The sequence below is a fragment of the Malaclemys terrapin genome, chromosome 2, assembly GCF_027887155.1.
Source record: "Malaclemys terrapin pileata isolate rMalTer1 chromosome 2, rMalTer1.hap1, whole genome shotgun sequence".
In the NCBI taxonomy this organism is placed as follows: domain Eukaryota; kingdom Metazoa; phylum Chordata; order Testudines; family Emydidae; genus Malaclemys; species Malaclemys terrapin.
The window spans coordinates 219,797,060-219,815,431 of record NC_071506.1 but is presented as its reverse complement, the minus strand read 5'-3'; the positions used below and the strand labels follow the sequence as shown (position 1 = coordinate 219,815,431).

Below are 18,372 nucleotides of genomic sequence, written 5' to 3'. Positions count from 1 at the left end.
GTCACAAAATGAAATTACTCATTCTGGGTGAGCAGGTGTGTGAAATGTTGAGGTTGCTTTAATTATTTTTCAACTGGTTTTTTTTAAGTATTTGATTTACATAATCATTATTGCAGCATTCATTAATGGTAACTTTGAGTGGAAAGTTCTTATTTATATCCTTTAACTAGTTCACATTTTTTTCACACAAAGATCCTGGTCCAGCAAAACATTTTAGCATTAAAGTGACAGTTAAGCACATGCTTAAATACTTTTCTGAAATGTGGTCCAGCTGGGTAGCCGATGAAACAGAAATGTTCACAAATACGTTTCTTTAAAAAGCACAAGGCTACTGGGTCCTTCTGTGATGGAGTCAGATCTTGTGATTTCAGTTTTATTTTGTAAAATAGTGTTTGTGTCAAGCAGCCATTTCCTTTTAACCGGAGAACATCCTGACTGAACAACAGCCTGCTCTGTTTGACAGAAGCTGTTTCCTATATTAGTCTTCCAAGTTCCAGTTGCTATTAATTGCATTACCTCAAAGGCAGAATTATTTTAAAAGATGAATGGAAAATGCAGTCTGTTCTTAGAGAACAGAGTCTCAAAACAACTGATTCTGGCCTTCATTTTTTTAAAAATCTCTCCTGATGCCTGTGTGTGTTAAATCTCACACACATTCTGTCTCTCTTCCTTTTACTTTCTACAGTTGATGCCAAGTAAAACAACTTTTTGTAAAAAATTCAGTCTTTCTGAGCACATTAGGTTCCTGGACATCATTTAGAAACCAAAGTTGACTAAAGTTGCATGTGTACTTAATAGCTAATTTGGGGATCCTTCAAGTACTAAAGCTTGTAATATATCTGTAATAGATCAAAATGAATGGAAATTTAATATCTAAATCATGAAAACATCGTAGTTTTTTCCTTACCATTGTTTCTTCCTTTATGTGTGTATTTAAGTATAAGGAAAGATAACGTGAATAACTATAGTCATCCCATCTGATTGTGGTAGTATATTTCGTGACATTGAACTACCTGTATCTATTTAGATTTCTCTCACGTTTTGCCCTTCTGAGCAAAAAGTTCTTCTCCGCAGTAGCTAACTTTCAGCATCTCAGGGCAGCTTGAATTTGACACATATGCTGTGTCTTGCAAAACATATTTTTGAGCTAATCAGGCAGCCAGATGAAATTTCAGATTTCTTCTCAATGTAGGTGTCTGTAGGCTATATGCTTTTTTTCTCCCTTCAGAAAATTGAGCCCAAGGATAAAATTTTCAAAAGCTCCTAAATACCATTTTCAAAAGTTACCTGATCTGCACACAGATTTTGTACTGATTTCTGTTAGAGGTGTGATCTTTTCCCCCCCAGAGTAGTTATGCTTGAACATCTCTGGTGTGGGTGCAGTTATAATGGTATAAAGATGCCATATGCCAGAATAGCTTATTCCCCTTCCTACATGGGGATAAACTATTCCAGTATAAGCACCTTCATACCGGTATAATTGTAGCCATACAACAGGAGTTGTACTACTTTATCTATACCAGTATTGTTAAAGTATACAACTTTTGTGTGTAGATAAGCCATTAATCACCCTTAAGCTTATTTTCAAAGCTGACTTAGACACTTAAGTCATTTAGGTGCTTCTGAAAATTTTACCCCAGGTCTGGTTGCTTAGTTATTTTATGTGTTTTTCACTAATCACCTTTGTTTAAAATGTTTCAAAGGAAGTTGAAGTGTCTCAGTTTGAAATAGTTTGAAATGCTCCATATCCTGATTTTTCTAGTTCTATCAGCTTGTACAGAATTTAAGCTCCCATTTAAAGAATTGGGTTGCACTCCTCCGGCTGCAAAGAAGAAGGTTCTGAATGTGAACCAACACACTGCTGTCTGGCATAGTCTGTAAATAAAGAAAAAACAATAGTTCTGGGAGGTATGAAATATCCCATCACCTTGATGACTTGTTGTCTTTGAAGTCTAATTAACATGCTTAAATGTCAACATTAACCATTCCACCATTCATTTCTTCTGTAACATCCAGTAATTTTGGGATTGTGGGTGGAGTGTGAGGATATCACCACTTCCTTCTAACTTGGCTTTTGCAACATGCTGGTGGATTAAGCCTCTGGTGTAGCCCGTACTGTAGTTCTTTGGCATTTTATCAGGTGTGTCAAAAATCTGAATTTTTTTGAGAGAAAAATAGTAAAGGATGAGTCTTTAGAAATCCCAGGGGGAGGGAGGGTGGTGCTGGTGGTTTTGTTTTTGAAGAAAATTCTCTTCCCCCATATTAAAGGAAAACTATTGTAATGTAAAAGATATTGTGATTTCCAACTAATTAAAAAAATAAGTAAATAACCAATATTAAGTGTCCTAAATGCATAAAAGAACAATTAAACAGGAAGCAGTCATCTTGACCATGACATGTTTGAGAGAAAAAGCATAGCTAAGCATTTTAATGTACATCAAGAGCAGAAAACCAAATTACTTTGAACTGAGGTAACCAAACGGAAAAAAATAAAATAGAATTTATCTTCCAATTGGGGCAGTTTCCTGACTTTTTATGCATTCAGATTTTGAACTGAATTTGTATCTCAATCCATATAATCAATCTGGACTTCCTGGGGGGGTGGAGGGGGGGAACATGGCTAAAATGGCAGCTCTCATTAACGTAGAAGCACCTTCCACAGTTTGAGATTTTGAAATGGAACAGGTTTTTCTAAAATCTGGAGTATAAACAGTATTCTCATTTAGTAAAATATTTGTTGACTGGGTCAATCCTGCGTTCTTTATGCACCCAAAATGCTCACTGATTTTAATGGGACTCTGTGAGATCAGGGTCCTGTTATGTTTCTCACTGCCACAGTTTTCTTTAATGTCCTACCACTTTGCCTTTGAGCCAGTCAACTACTTTCCTTGACTTTCAAAACTAAAACTGTCTCCCCTGCCTTCTCTGCAATATTATTACAGATCATTAAAAAGCTGATCGAAAGGAAACAAGCGCAGATTCGAAAAGTCTATCCTGGCCTTTCCTGCTTCAAAGATGGAGTACGACAGATTCCTATAGAAAGCATTCCTGGAATTAGTATGTACCAACCTCCCTTTATAAATGCGGAGCTACATCAAAACAGCCAAGGCCCAAGTTTAGAGAAATTTGAATTTGCCAAGTATTGTCTTTTTAATAGGATTCAATTATCTAGGTTTGTTAATCTGATATAAGACAGGCTGGATCTGTTTCTAGTACCATTATTCACTTCTGGCTTAGAGACTTCCCTAAGGTATTCTGGTGTAGTGCTTCTCTACATACATTTATTTAATTCTGCCCCCTTTGTTTTGCTTCACAGTGCAATCGGCATTTTCCCTCTGAGTTCATCTTACGTTTACAATCCTAGACCGCAATACAGTTCTGTATTAAATAGATACTTATTTGAATCAGGGCACAACAATGCTACAACCAATTATTTTTTCAGTTGTCTGTGTAATATATTTTATGTCCATAGGAAATTATTGTGTTGAATCATTTTTACATCTATTTTCTTTACATAGAAGAGGCTGGATGTAATGATAAAAGATGGTAAAGAATTTTTAAAAAACAGTGCATTCCTTGTAGAGCATGTTACAGCATACTTGAGTGTGGTATGTAGGAAATTAGATTGGGTGGGAGCTAGAGTGCTGTAGTTTTATTAGGATTAGTCTTTAGAAAGCTTTTTATTGAGGGAGTACTGTAATTTTATTAACATTTTAGATTCATATTAATTTCAACCTGAAGTAGTTCTCATGTAATGTTTAATTTTGTTGGTGTGCAGGAGAGACTGGCTGGAAACCAAGTGGAAAAGAGAGAGGGTAAGTACTGCTTGGACAAAGGATGATGATGAAGCAGTTTGGGAATCCTTTGAGAACAAACGTCTCTAAACTGAGTAGCTTTGAAATATTTCTTTCCATCTATCACAAAACGGAGATAAGGAATCTGCTGTAGAATAGCTCTTGGGTCTTATTTTTCCATTAATGATAAAATGTTTTAAATTTGTGAGTTGCTCTTATGTAAGATGTAGCATTGTAGAAAATGAACATAAGAGATAAAGCTTATCTTCTTTGTTAATATTTTCTTTCAAGTAAAGAACCCAAAGATCCAGATCAGCTTTACAGCACATTAAAAACCATCCTGCAGCAGGTGAAGGTGGGTATTAGTTTTAGTTTACCTACTTCAAAGATTTTGAAATGATTTCCAATATGGAGTTTCCATATTAGATACCTTACTTTTTTCTTTACCAAAGAGCCATCAAAGCGCTTGGCCCTTCATGGAACCTGTGAAGAGAACAGAAGCTCCTGGATATTATGAAGTTATAAGGTTTCCCATGGGTAATGCCATTAACATTTTTAAAGTATAAACTTAAAGATCTCTCTAGCTGGAGACATGTGAGACAAGTATAATCATCAAGATTTATTGTTACAAACATTTTCTAATGTATTGCTTGCAGTGCGATAGTTTGCAATTCAGCAGTGGCAAAAATATATTGCTATCAGTTGAAATGTATGAATAGCTTGTAACCTCAGTGAAGCATCTATATTATGTACTCCTGTAAGAAAACACAAAATATTACAGTACCTGAGAGGATCCCACCAACCTCTTAACCGGGTCTGTCCCAGCATCTTTTAGCTGACTGTATGGGTTAAGAGACCTGTGAAGATATGATCTCACATGAAGGGTAATTTGACATTGCATATTTTGTTGTATATTTTTATCTAACTTGTTAAAAAACCCAGAGACAAAATTTCCAGACTCACCTAAGTGACTCAGAAGGCTAGGTCCTATTGTCTGGCTGTGCTGGAAGAAAGACAGGAGGCAATGGGTGTGGTTCCATTAGGCCAAAACTTCATTCATTTGAAATATCTGGGAGTACCCGGCAGTAAATTGTACAGTGAACCCATTCTTTCCTTAGTCATTTCCACATAATACCCAGGCATCATGCTGCTGGGACTTCTCCACTCTCCCCTCACCTGAGGTGAAAGGGAGTTATGAAAGGAGGGAGGTCAAGATATGCAAGACAAAGGAGCCTCAAACCCCCTTCCTCAGCTCCCTTAAGGGGTGCTTTCCTTCAAACCCTTTTCTAGTCCATTTTATCCAGTAATTGTGTCCCTTCCATACTGATTACCTGCACTTGACATCTGCTCAGGGCCGGCGCAACCCATTAGGCAACCTAGGCAGTCGCCTAGGGTGCTGCGATTTCGGGGGCGGCGACAGCGGCGGTATTTCGGTGGCAGGACCTTCCACCGCCTCTGTGGGGGGGGCCCCGGCATTTCGGGGCGGGACTGGCGGCACTCCTGCATCTGCTGCAAGTTTTATGTACCAGGTTGCAACATTATAACTTACCCCCTGTGCCCCGCTGGGTCCCAGACCTGCTGTGGGGAAGGCAAAAAAAAAACAACCTACCATAAAAGAGGGCTTCTCTGCGACTGGCTGGGTATAAATACCTCCTCCCCCCCCCCCCCCCACTTTTCTGGTCAGCAGGAAGGGCAACAGAGTGACGGTCTCTTGACTTGGCCCCAGCTATGTCCTGCCCTCCTGTCCATCCCTCCTCCTCCTCACTCATTTAACTTGTAATTTAAATTTAAATCAAGTGCTTGTTTCAGTTTAAGCTCAGCACATGTGCTAATTATCATAACCAGTCTTACAACATTTTTATTTTGAGATCTTGAAAATCACTGTGTGTGTTTTCTATGGCCCAGCTATTGTTCGTGCTTCTATTGCAACACAACTGCTAATGAGAAAAAAAATGAATTTTTACTTTGCTATGCTGTACATAGTGATTCCATCCTGTTCTAAACAAATGCTTATTTGCTTTCTAGCACCACAGAACTAAAACTGAATCAAACTCTGCCTTCTTTGCCTTACAAATCATTCCTCCCTCTCTTACTGCTTCCAGTCATGGTATTTTCTCTTGTGATCGGAGAACAAACACAACTTAATTGAGGCCACTGTCGGTATCTCTGTGAATCAGTCTGTAGGGCATAGAAAACCCTCTGTTCGGCTACACCGAAAGGACAAGAAACACTGGATGTGGTTTAATTTAGGCTGCAACTTTATTATTAACTGGCTGGGTGCACCCAGCAGATAAAAGTGTAGTGCAGGTAACTCTGACTATTTCAATATCTACATAGGGTGGGGTGGGGAGGGCTTCCGTCAGCCACCCCCCTCCCCCTGCTTTCATCTTTCAGCTGGCTGCTGGGTCCTTACCATCCTCCCACCTCGAATGAGGGTTAAAGTGGGCTCTAAGGGGTGCGGGTGTTGGCTCCCTGCCATGCCAGTCAGAGAGTAAAAGTGGGCTATCAGGGCGGGGAGTGGTTGGCTCCCTGTCATGCCAGTCATAGGCGCCTCCCCTTCTGCTCCACCCCCGTTTCCACTCCTTTAACAAACACCTCCTTCAAATCCTTTACCAAACCATAGATCTGATCACTGTATTCCTTCCCTGCAGAGTACGTGCACTGGACGTTCGCCCCAGGCTTACAGAATGAGTTGTGACATCACAGCCTAACTCCTGTTCTATTCTTACTTCAACTAAGGTCCCCCCCGCCAAGAACGTGCTGTGGGGAAAGTGAGTCCCCCCCACCACTCTGTCTTGGCCAATCTGGTGGTGAGGGAAAAATTCTTTCCCAGCCCTCCCGCCCCTGTCTCACAAAAGATCCTAACCAAACTTGGTACCACTTTTATGGCTGGGAGGGTGGGTGCTGCTCTGCCTGGTCCAGATAAAAGAGAGCTTTTCCTGCTTGGCTTGCATCTATGTACTCTCTTCCCCCCCCCCCCCCCCCCCCCCCCCCCCCCCGTTCTGGTCACCTGCGGGGGATGAGTCAGCGTGCCCAAGCTAACCTGCTCTGAATCTGCAGCAATGCCCTTAAAGAGGTAGAGTGCTTCCCCCAGCAAGCCAGACAATGCCCCTGCCACCACATGCTTAAGGTGTGGTGTGGTCATTCTAAAGAGTAGAGATGCAATACATAGCTTTTCTGTGGAGTCCTCGATTAGTTACTAGGAACATACCCACCATTCTGCCTTAATGATTATTGTACGTAACTAATCCTTGCCATATAGGAAGTATATGCATTTGTATAAAATAATAATCACCTTCCAGTATCCTCTTAAAGCAAAGGTATTTCATTTTCTCTTCTCAGTGAAGAAAATGAATGCCATATTGCCATATGGCTGAATATTATGAACCTGCTTTGTGCACAGAGTTTAGGCCACCATTTACTCAGAACAGTTTTAAGATTATAAAGAACACTTACTGCCTGGATTGGATAAATATTATCCTTCATTTTTTTTTTAAATGTTCTGTGCTGTGGATAAAATAAACAAACAATCTCTGTCAGCCTTCATTTTAAGGTGAAGATAAGTTTATCATCTCAACTAGAGCATCCAACACCAAACAACTGAAAGCTCAGTTTTTGATTTGTGAGCCTGCACATTGTATTGTCCTCCTGACTGCCAATATACTGACACTTTAAAAAAATCTTCATGTGATTGAACATATCAACAATGATAAAAGATTAACAGCCCTCAGCTTTGTGTTTTTCTTGAGTGGGATGAATGTGTTTTGCCAGATTTCTACATCCTTGCGTTATCAAACATAAAACACCCATAATAATGTTTTCTTTTTAAAAAGTTCCCGTGCAGCCTAAATTGCAACACATTTTATGGGTGTATAGCCATAGGTTTTCTGACTACATCCAAAGGCAGGTTTTCTCTGAAAGGAGTCCCAAAGATGGATAACTAGCCCGGGTTTATCTGGTTTCCACTGCTATTCCGAATGCTTTTGCAGCTACTTATTTTTCTAAACTTTATCATTTCTAAATGGTGCCTTCTTATTTCATTTAATTTTTTTTCTTTTCACCTGTGGTAGTCCAGGATGCATGACTAAATGGAAAACACTTCTAGTTTTGCTGGCCATAGCTAGGCTTTGATGATAACGTTCCTGTCAGATGAATGAGGAGAATCTACACAACTGTTGGAGCTAGATTATACTGCTTGATTCCATAAAACAAAAGAGTGTTATGGTTAAACTAGTACAACCGGTTAATCTTTTTCTATATGCATCCTTTGTAGAATTAATACCATTTATGTTTTTTCCCCAAATCAGTCCGAATCCTAAAGGTACAAATCATCCCCAGGTGAGCTGAGCATGAAATTAGCTTGAGGCCTACATTTCACAGTGCTATGCCCAGGCCTGGACACACAAGTTGCGCTGATTTAACTAAATCAGTTTAGACAGATGTAGCTACATCAGTGCAAGGCCGTGTGTTAGACCCTCTTAAATTGGTTTAAGAGTGTCATATGTAGTCTTAGGCCAGGTCCACACTAAAAAGTTAAGTTGACCCAACTACGTCACTTGGGTGTGAAAAATCCACACCCCTGAGCAATGTAGTTAAGCCCACCTAACTCCCAGTGTAGACTGTGCTAGATCAGCTGAAGAATTCTTTCGTTCACCCAGCTGCCACTCTCGGGAAGGTGAATTAACAACAGTGACAGGAGAACCCCACCGTTTGCTGATGTGAGTGGCTACACAGCAGTGCTGCAGCTGTTCCTCTGTAATGGTTTAAGTGTAGACATAACCTAAGCTAATGTCAGCAAGCAATCAACTTTAGCTAAATCGATACAAAATACTCTTAATCTGATTTAAAAGTGCCCTCAGAAGGGAATTACATTAATCTAACTAAATCTGTTTCTAAACACATTTACTGATAAATCAGTTCAACTTTTGTCTGACAAGGTCTGAGTCTCCAGAGTGGGAAAAGCTTGACTTGTATGCAGCTGGCGTATACTACACGATTCCTAGTTTTTGTGAACTCACGGTTCAGTGCTGCCAGTATTCCATGTAAGAAACATAGTGTTCCCTTCATGTCTCCAAATACATGTACTCAAGGCCCAGAAAAGAGCCCTAACGCTGCTCCAAACTCCTGTGGTGGTAACACGTTGCTTTCATGCTTCAGTTCCCTTCCCACCCTCACTTACCCGTTTACATGCTGAAATGTCCTCAGTTTGGTGTAACGAACATAGTGGCATACTTTTGTGTTACATTTTTGCATATTCCTACTTATTGTGCACAGTATCTGCTTGTAAATTTGGGGTCACTGGTAGAATTGACTTTATTAAATGTTTTGTATCGGTGGTAGCCGTGTTAGTCTGGATCTGTAAAAAGCAACAGAGGGTCCTGTGGCACCTTTAAGACTAACAGATGTATTGGAGCATAAGCTTTCATGGGTGAATACCCACTTCGTCAGTGTTTTATTACTTTTGACAGTGGCTTTGGCTTCTAGAGTCAATGACTTATACATTCTAGTGGCTGTTTTTCTCTTTTTTCTTACAGTACATTTGCCACTAAGAAAGTGGTTTTTCCTTATGTGAATTTCTTTCCAGTAGTAGAAAGCTGAGGTCTGACATCATCCTACTGGTATTTTCCCCACTGCCAATAACATTCCTGGTCTTCCTTCACAAACTAGATTTAAGGGCCTTTGGGGATCTAGCTGGATCTTAAAAATGCTATGCAACTCTGTTTTGACATAGGCAGAACTGTGGCCCAAATAGCAATTTGACAGAAATCTGAAAGGTACACCTAATTTGTGTAGGGGTGTGTGTGTGTGTGTGTGTGTGTATTGTTCACATGTGTCTGCATTAATTTTTTCTACAGTCTAAATACATGTTTGTGCTGTTGATTTAATAATGCATTTCATAAAAATTAAAATAGAGATTCAGCAGAGATTCTTTCGCAGCCAGGAAGTCTGTGTCAGCAATTTTTATTCCTCTCTCTCTTTTCTCCTTGATTTGTATGTTTTATTTAGGTGGATATTTCATTCTGTTCAACTAAATAAAACATACAAATCAAGGACTTTACAAATCAAGTTTAGCAACATTTTGAAATTTCTCCCTAAACTGATGTGTGCTTTAGTTATTTGTGGATTGCTCCAGAAAAAGAGACACGAAATCATATCTCAATGGTTGCTTTGTGTTTGTTACATGCAGACTGTACAAATATTGTTATACCTAATTGGGAGGAAAAAAACCTGCGAGGAATTGGGATGAAAATGTTGACTGTATACTCAGATAAAGAACCAGTGTTTTAATGACTTTACTCATTTTTAATATATGGAAAATGTCCATTAATTAATGATTTTTGATCAGATTTACTCATTTAATGAAGAAAACAATGGTAAAAATGGAGATGAAAGTGTTGCTGGATTACTGTCAGAGAGACAATTAAATAGTTTGCTTACCGGTATGGTTGATTTACATTCTGCTAAAGTCAGTAGGAGCTTGCCTTTGTGAGAACTGAGTCAGGATCTCAAGAATTAGCCCCCAAAATGAGCACAGGACAGAAAGCCCACAGTTGTTAGGTGCTAGATAAATGCAGAGTGTTCCTGGTTGTTGGAGGTACAACATGACAGGAAATGGATAAGCCTTTGCCTTTAGAGTAGCTGTTACTGAGTTTTTTGCCTCATTGCTATTCATAGGTGGAAGCATGAGTGTCGGTTAGCTGTTTCTTTTGTAGAATGCTGTGCAACAAAACGAGCAAATGGCAGAATGGCTATTTGTGGGTACTCAGCATACCTATTCTTCTTTTCTGAAAGAATTTCACGTTAGTTGTAATTTATGTAGGGCTTGTCTTGTTTGGAGAGTCATCTTTTTTGCAGATCAATGGCAGAAGGATGGGTGAAAAAAGCTCAGAGTATCTTTATTTCTGCAGGGTCTGATACTATCACTCTACTGTAACGGAGACACGAATGTCATTTTTGGAGCTGTGCATTCTTCTTTAGGGATCTCATGGCTTTACAGTGAATGTGCCAGGATCTCCACTGCGAGCAGTGGATTGTGTGGTCCTCGGCAATGAGTAAGATTTATTTCTGGTGCACTGATTAGATATTTTATTAAAATATAATTTTTTTTCTTTCATGTTTCTCGAGCCTGGGCTCCAGCACTGCTATGATATAGCTGTGAACTGGAAAAGCATTCTGGCCATCTTGCACACAGAAAACATGTCACTACCTCAAAATTTTTATATCCAGTACTAGCACCTCCAAAATAGAAACAAGGTTTTAACAAGACCTAGTGTAGAACTATGGATTGCAAGGTCTAGATGTGTGTTGAGTTCATTGATGTGTTTTGTGAGCAAAAATAGTGGAGGACTTTCGTCACTTTGTTTCAAAGCTGCCGAACAGTAGATGGTAAAACACACTTGCTTAGATTGCTGAAAAACAGAAATCTTGTTTCATAAAAACCCTGTATATTTTACTTGGTTTTCCTCTTCATTAAAATATAAAATAGCGTTCGTGATTTATTCTGTGCATAGTATATTACTTCTATGTACTTTTACTTACCACGTGTAATAGAGAGATGTGCATTCTTTGCTGTATTCAAACTGAATGGCATATGTTGATTAACCTGATGCTGTTTTTGTTAATGCAGATAGCTAGAAATTACATGGCAGTTTGAACTTTTTATTCACATACGCTAGGGCCTCATCCTTCAAGGTGGTGAGCTCAACTTCTGAGGTTGAGGAGACTCAACGCCTTATAGGATCAGGGCCTTACAGAGACAAACGAGTATCAGGAGAACAGCAAGTATGCCTTAATCTTTAAATTGAGACATTTTAGGTGCTGCAGAATTGCATTCATTGTTAGTGGCAAAGATGCTTATGTGACATAGGGCTTGATCCTGCACTACTATTCAGTTTTGCTATTGACTTCAATGAGAGCAGGATCAGGCCCTAAGGGAATAAAAGTAATTAAGAATAAGTAATTTTCCATTAAAAAAAATGAGCTGATGGCAAAGATTGTGTATCCCAAGCACTGTATATGTCTTTAGTATTATAGGAATCAGATTGCTAATCTTTTTTTTCCTGTACAGATCTGAAAACCATGAGTGAACGACTCAAGAATAGGTACTACGTGTCTAAGAAATTATTCATGGCAGACTTGCAGCGGGTCTTTACAAATTGCAGAGAGTACAACCCCCCTGAGAGTGAATACTACAAATGTGCCAATATATTGGAGAAATTCTTCTACACGAAAATTAAAGAAGCTGGATTAATTGACAAGTGACAGTTGTTTCTTTCAACCAATCAGTGTGCCTAATTTATAGGCACAGTATGCTATTCACCTTCATGTAGATTTGGGACTTAATACATATATGTTCAAAAAAACCTCTGTGTATTTTAACTAGCACTTTTAAAAACCCTTTTAGTTTTGCAAACATGTATTATACTGAAGTTACAGAAAATGTTTATTTTATTAAAATGAAGCTTTATAATGTATTTAACATTACTTTAAAACTTCTTTTGCATACATATTTGCAGTATGGTCAAGAATAGGCTTTTTATTGGATATCCCCAAAACTTTCATATGGGAATTTGCACGTTTGGGGATTTGGAATCAGAAATTCCCATACAACGAATGTTTTAGCTTATCTAATGCAGTATATATTTGAAGAAGTTTTATTTTTTTCCAGTAAAAACAAAACATTAAGGGAAAATTACAATTTAAGAGGCACTGAAATATGTTTTGTCTCTACGTTTCATTGTAGAGTCCTTTATATATATTATTTTTTAAAAGAAACAGTCAGCTAGTTCAGACACTATGAGAGAAAAGCAACTTATTCTGGAAAGGAACTGCTTTGAATCTTTAGGAAAAAATCCTATATAGATGCAAACTTTTCTATGGATTTGGTTTTTGATAAATATCTACCTGCAAATAATTTGTGATTTCATAACCACTATTTAAAAAAAATCATATTGACTTTGCTTATGCAGGACATAAGTTCCCCAAATAACTCAAAAATTGTAGTAGGCATATACTATAGTCACATACTTTACTTTAGTAGGGATATGTTTTTGATGTACTTCAGTGAACCATTCCATTTCCTGGTCGTTTAATTGATACGTTCTTTAGAGTTTCAGACACAGATCATGAAGACTGTTGCTTAAGTACATACAAAAATGTTACATATCACAGCCTCTAGTTTATGTATTTGCCTATGTGGTAAACTGGATTTTCTACCAAGTTCTACTGTAAACATTTTATTAATTATAATGATATTTAGACCCAGGAATATATTTAAAAAGTTACACAGCTCATGTTAATACATCATTAGGTATCAAATCAAGCACTTCTGTGTACTACTGCTTACACTACATATAGGAGGTACTCTTACCTTTCTAATAGAGAGAGAGATTACCCTAATACAGGCCAAAAAAGAAATTGTCACTTGACATTAATTTTATAATTGAAATTTATAAACTGGTTTTGTGAAGCCTCAACTTTAACTTGGTGTTTTTATATGTACAGATGTTACATGGTAAAGTGCAGTAGTTATCGGGTTGAAAATAACTGAGTTGTGACGAAACATATTCTTGCAAAATACCTGTGCAGTGTTAAATCACAATTCTATTCAACAAGTAGATGCCAGAAATTAGTTGGAAGTAGCTATTGTGGTACTAAAGGTATTCAAAATGTTAACATTAGAATTGCCTCAATGCTTAATATCTGAAACCAGTCTGAATTACATTTAGATTTGTAACTATAAAGGTACAATACTAGAATTGTATTAAAGCATCCAGTACTGACTAGAAACTATATTGTAAACTGGGCCTACAGATGCACCTGTTGAGCTTGGTATCCTGTGAAAGTTTGTTATTTTCTGAGTAGATTTTCTTACTGTCTTTAAATCAGATTGTCTCTTCTATATTGAAAGCATTTGTTTTCTAATTTAAAAATTAATATTTTCATAGATATTGTGCAATAAAGCTACAGTAGGATGTGTGGTTTTGCAAATGCTTTAACAGCCGATAAATTTTACATTTGTAAAATTAATATATTGTACTGGTACAGAATAGTTTTAAATTATATATATATATATAGATATATAGATACATATATATATAAAACCTAATTATTTTGGTCTCTTATTTCAATAGATGACTGCTCTGAAGACAATATTTTATTAGTTCTCACATTTAAAAAAATACACTGAAGCGGTTTATATTTTCTTGTATTGAACAGAGATTTGCAAGGCCCAGCTATGCAATTCGTTTATCTACCAAGTTGCACTGTGGGTAGCTGCTCTAAAGTTAACACTGCAGGCCAATGAGTTCATTTGAGTGTAAAGTCTGCAGAGTTGGGCCCTTCTTCATGAAGAGCAATGAAAATTCCAATAAGTCTGCAAATACAGTATATGCACTATTCAAGCTGAAACATTCATGCTACAAGTGCCTGTAATGGTTTGAATAAATCTTTATTGGCTTTAGCTGTTTAGTAAAGTTGACAGTCTATATTATTTTTACTTGGGTATCTGCTCTTGTGTGGTTCATGGTATTTTTTGTCCTCGCAAGAGCCATTTGCTGTCTTCATTAGCTCCTGGCTTTTGATGTGTGTCCAGTTAATTCCCTTGTCTAGATACTAGAGTACCTAGTTTTTGGATTTTAATTCTCTTCCACTTGGACACCACCTGTGAAGCAGCAGATGGTGGTAGGTACAATCCTTCTGCTGTGCTCTGTGCAAGCTGCAGATTATGGATAACTTTCTTAGGCAGTCCTAGATAAAGCGCAGCACTGCACTAGCCCAAACTCAAACACAGGCATAACTTCCAAAAGAGTGTGAAAGCGAAACGATCACACTGTTGAGAGTTGGAAATAATTAGCCTTGCCACTGTGTAAGTTGTACCTCTGTCAGCCCTTTAGGTTATACCTACTGCCATTAAAAACCCACAACTGGCCCATGCCAGCTGACTCAGGCTCATGGAGCTTAGGCTAAGGGTGTGTTTAATGGTGGTGTAGACATTCAGACTGGGTCCCAGAACTTGAGCTCCAGCCCAAACCCAAACATCTACACTGCACTTAACTTAGTAAATTAGCCAGTGAGCAAGCAGGTGCCTTTCAGGACCAGCCTAGCCAATCATCTGGGTAATTTTGGAAATGATGCAACAGAGCAAAGGGTAGGGCCAGGTTGAGACTCTTGCCTGCAGTGATTCCTACCTGCTCCATGCATAGGAATGGAAAACTTATACATAATTTCCTTTCTGCTAGCAGCATCTCCCTCAATTCTGGACATCTGGGTTGCTTTCCCCTCTCTGTAGCTCACAGAGACAAATCAGTGTTTTGGCATGGCATTGTCTGGTCACCCCCTCCACCCCACTCCTGCTTTTAGCCAGATGAGTTGTTATCAAGCTGTAAAATTTGCATAACATCCTTAACAAATATTCCAGAGATGATGATAATGACTAGAAACATTAAACCAAGGAAGACAGTCACATGATAACAATTCCACTTAATACCTGACTCATGAGCCATCCAGGGAGGATAGAATTGTGGGAGAGACTGCTAGCAGAAAAGAAAAGAAATTTTCCATTCTGCAGCCCAGCATCTCCCGCAATTGTGGGTATCTGGTACAAGTGAGCGAACAGATTTAGGGAGGGTTATGAAGCAAAAGTTTGTCAGAAAAGAAACACTCCACTTTTTCTGTGAGCTCGCTTATCTCTGGGCCAGCAACTGCAGCACCTTCCTGCAGGTCCTCTGAAGACAGAAGATCGATCTTGTGCTTAAAGAAGGTGTTAGCTGTGGACCAAGTGGCCACTTTGCAAATTTTCAATGGTGACACACTTGGTTGTTCCAACTATGAGGTTGCTCAGAATGTCCTAGAACATATCTTCATCCCTTCTGGGACAGGAACCTCTAATGATCTGTAGGCTTCCACAATATATAGTCCACCTAGCAACAGAGAACTTGGAAGTTCTGATTCCCTGGCATTTCAGGTGAAAGAATACAACCAGGAGCCTGATCTTGTGGCTTCTGTACACCTGAGAGTGTGTGTCAACACTCTTCTGACCTCTAAGGTATGCCACTCCTTTTCAGTTGGATGTTATGGTTTTGGATAGAACGAAGGAAGTATATGTCTTCGGAAGAAAGGATTCTGGTGTTCTGAGCACCACTTTGTCCTCATGGATCATGCAGTAAGGCTCCTGTCTAGATAAGGCTGCCAGCTCAGACACTTGCTTGGTGGACATAACAGCTACTAAGGAACAAATCTTAATGGATAAATAGGCCAACACTCAAGTCAGAAACTCAAAGAGATGACTTGTCAGAACCTTTAAAACTAGTGGAAGGTCCCATTTTGGGAAGAGTGGTCTGATTGATGATCTAGCTTTGGACTGCTTGAAGGAATCTGGCTAGATGTGGATTGTCTGCCAGGGAGCCAGAGGATTCTGCAATTGCACACTACTAACAGACACCTGACAAATAATGGTACTGGGCTGAAGGCATCTGTCTAAGCCTTCTTGAAGAAAATCCAGAATGGTTGAAATTACAGACTTCTGGGATTTGCACTGTGCTCTTGGCACCAGTTGTTGAATCTGGACCAGACAGAGGAATACACTTTTAGTATCTATATTCTCCTAGACAAAAGCAATATCTTAATGACTGTGAAGGACAGACTAAGACCTTCTAGTCACTAGTGGTCCCCTCTCAATATGCAAGCTTAGCTGAAGCCAGTTTGGGTCTAGATGAAAAGGACCTTGAGAGAGGATGTCCTGTTTCCAGTGGGGCTCCAATATCAGCTCTATCCATTCTGAGAGCCAGTCTCCTCGACCAATGGGGAGTTATCAGTATCACTATCGCCCGTCCTCACTTTGTTTTCTCAACTACCTTCCACAGTATGGGAAAGGGTGGAAACTTGTAAAGTAGGCTCTGCAGCCAACTGTGCAATATGGCATCTGTCACCATGCAGCTGGAGTCTGCTGCCCTTGTGAAGTATTTTGGCCTCTTAGTGTTCATACGATTCCCAAATAGGTTGGTTGAAGGAAGACCGAATGTCTGAACAATGAGCTTGAAAATCTCCTCCTTGAGGCACCACTCTGAGTTGTTGACCCTGTGTCTGTTGAGCCAGTCTGCTTTTGGTTCAGTTCTGCTATAATATGGATTGCTCAGTGGGGAAAGGAGGAACTGTTCTGCCCACCTCATTATTGCTGTTGCTTCTGCGTGTGATGTGGGACTTCTTGTTCCCCTTGGCTGTGTAAATATGACTGCAGTCATCTTGTCTGCTTGAACCAGCATGTGGTTCCCCCTTAAGGTGGACTGGAACCTTTGCAGGCCTACTTTGAAAACTCTCAGCTCTGGGAGGTTTATGCTGTGAACGCTTTCTTCCTTGTTCCCGATGGCCTGGGCTGTTTGGGTCTGTGCAGCCCTCCAGGCTGATGTTCATTGCGAGAAATTGGACTATAGAATCTTGACGGCAGATGGACATGCCTTTGTGACATTGTCGTAGGCTGACAGCCATTGTAAAGAGTTGAACATCTGTGTTGGAACCCGTACTTGATCTTTCATGTGTTCTGGGGAGTGGTCCCACACCTTTGGTACGAAGTCTTGAAGACTGTGATGTGTGATTATACTCATGAATGATCCCAGTGCATGACACCAGGAGTCCTAGTAGCTGTAGACATAGGACTATGGTATGGTTCCTACAGTTCTGGAGAAAGAAAATAAATTATTGGATGGAACCAGAGAACTTTTCTTCGCACTCATGATGAAGCTGAGCCTGGAGGAGATATGTGGCCCTGTGTGCCATTGACTGCAATTGAGCTCTGATCAGGATGTCATCCAGGAAGGGGTTCAGGTTACTGGTAATTCCCTGGAACCTGAGTCTTGCTATTACCACCACCATCATCTCTGTAAAAATCCTGGGGGCTAAGGACAGGCTAAATGCGAGTGTTCAGTAGTGATAAAGTTTCCTGCTGTAGGTGATTCTCATCAGCTGAGAATATACGTCCGCTGAGGTCGAGAAGTTCTAGTACAGGAGATGGCATGGTAGAGGTCAGGGGCTTCAGCTATGCTTCATATTCTTCATCCACTTATTGAGACTTTTGGGGTCAAAAATGGCTCTATCCCCAATCCCCATGCACTTCTGTACAATGAAGATGGAGGAGAGCCCTGAAAACCTTTCTTCTGACAGAATTTTATTACTCCCCTATCCAGAAGATGACAGATTTCTGTTTGTATCAGATTATTTTATGGGGTTATTGGAACTGGATGACTTGATGAAAAAGATGGGGTGGAGATGGCAGCTTATGGAAGTATCCCTGGCCCACTATTTCCCTGACTGACTTGTCTGTGGACAATTAGAACTATTCCTCTAAGAAATGGGAAGTCCTATGGCTATGTCAAGAATTGTTGGAGATGCTGGGTGACAGTTTTTCATTATTTGGGTCGCTTCTCACTAAGATGCTAGATTATAAATTGTAATGTCTATTGAACCCAGAAGCCTCTCGAAAAGCTGGCTGTTTAGTTACTAAGTCTATATTTACTGCATCTTCTCCAACTAAAGGCATTCCTTTTACAAATAAAAAATCTGTCTGTAGGGGCTATGAGCATAT

At 39.4% G+C, this 18,372-nt stretch overlaps 1 protein-coding gene across 5 annotated transcripts in view; it reads left to right on the top strand.

The window, feature by feature from the left end:
* KAT2B (lysine acetyltransferase 2B) overlaps positions 1-14,292 on the top strand; it is a 63,414-nt gene extending 49,122 nt beyond the window's left edge. For 2 of the 5 annotated variants that reach the window (XM_054019994.1, XM_054019989.1), the window contains exons 14-18: positions 2,943-3,057; positions 3,779-3,815; positions 4,086-4,149; positions 4,247-4,331; positions 11,863-14,292. In XM_054019994.1, coding sequence (XP_053875969.1) covers positions 2,943-3,057; positions 3,779-3,815; positions 4,086-4,149; positions 4,247-4,331; positions 11,863-12,056 — 495 coding nt within the window. In that variant the 3' untranslated portion in view covers positions 12,057-14,292. The remainder of the gene's footprint in view (positions 1-2,942; positions 3,058-3,778; positions 3,816-4,085; positions 4,150-4,246; positions 4,332-11,862) is intronic. The other 3 variants (XM_054019992.1, XM_054019990.1, XM_054019993.1) reach the window with 3 other exon arrangements.
* Positions 14,293-18,372: the final 4,080 nt, after the last annotated feature.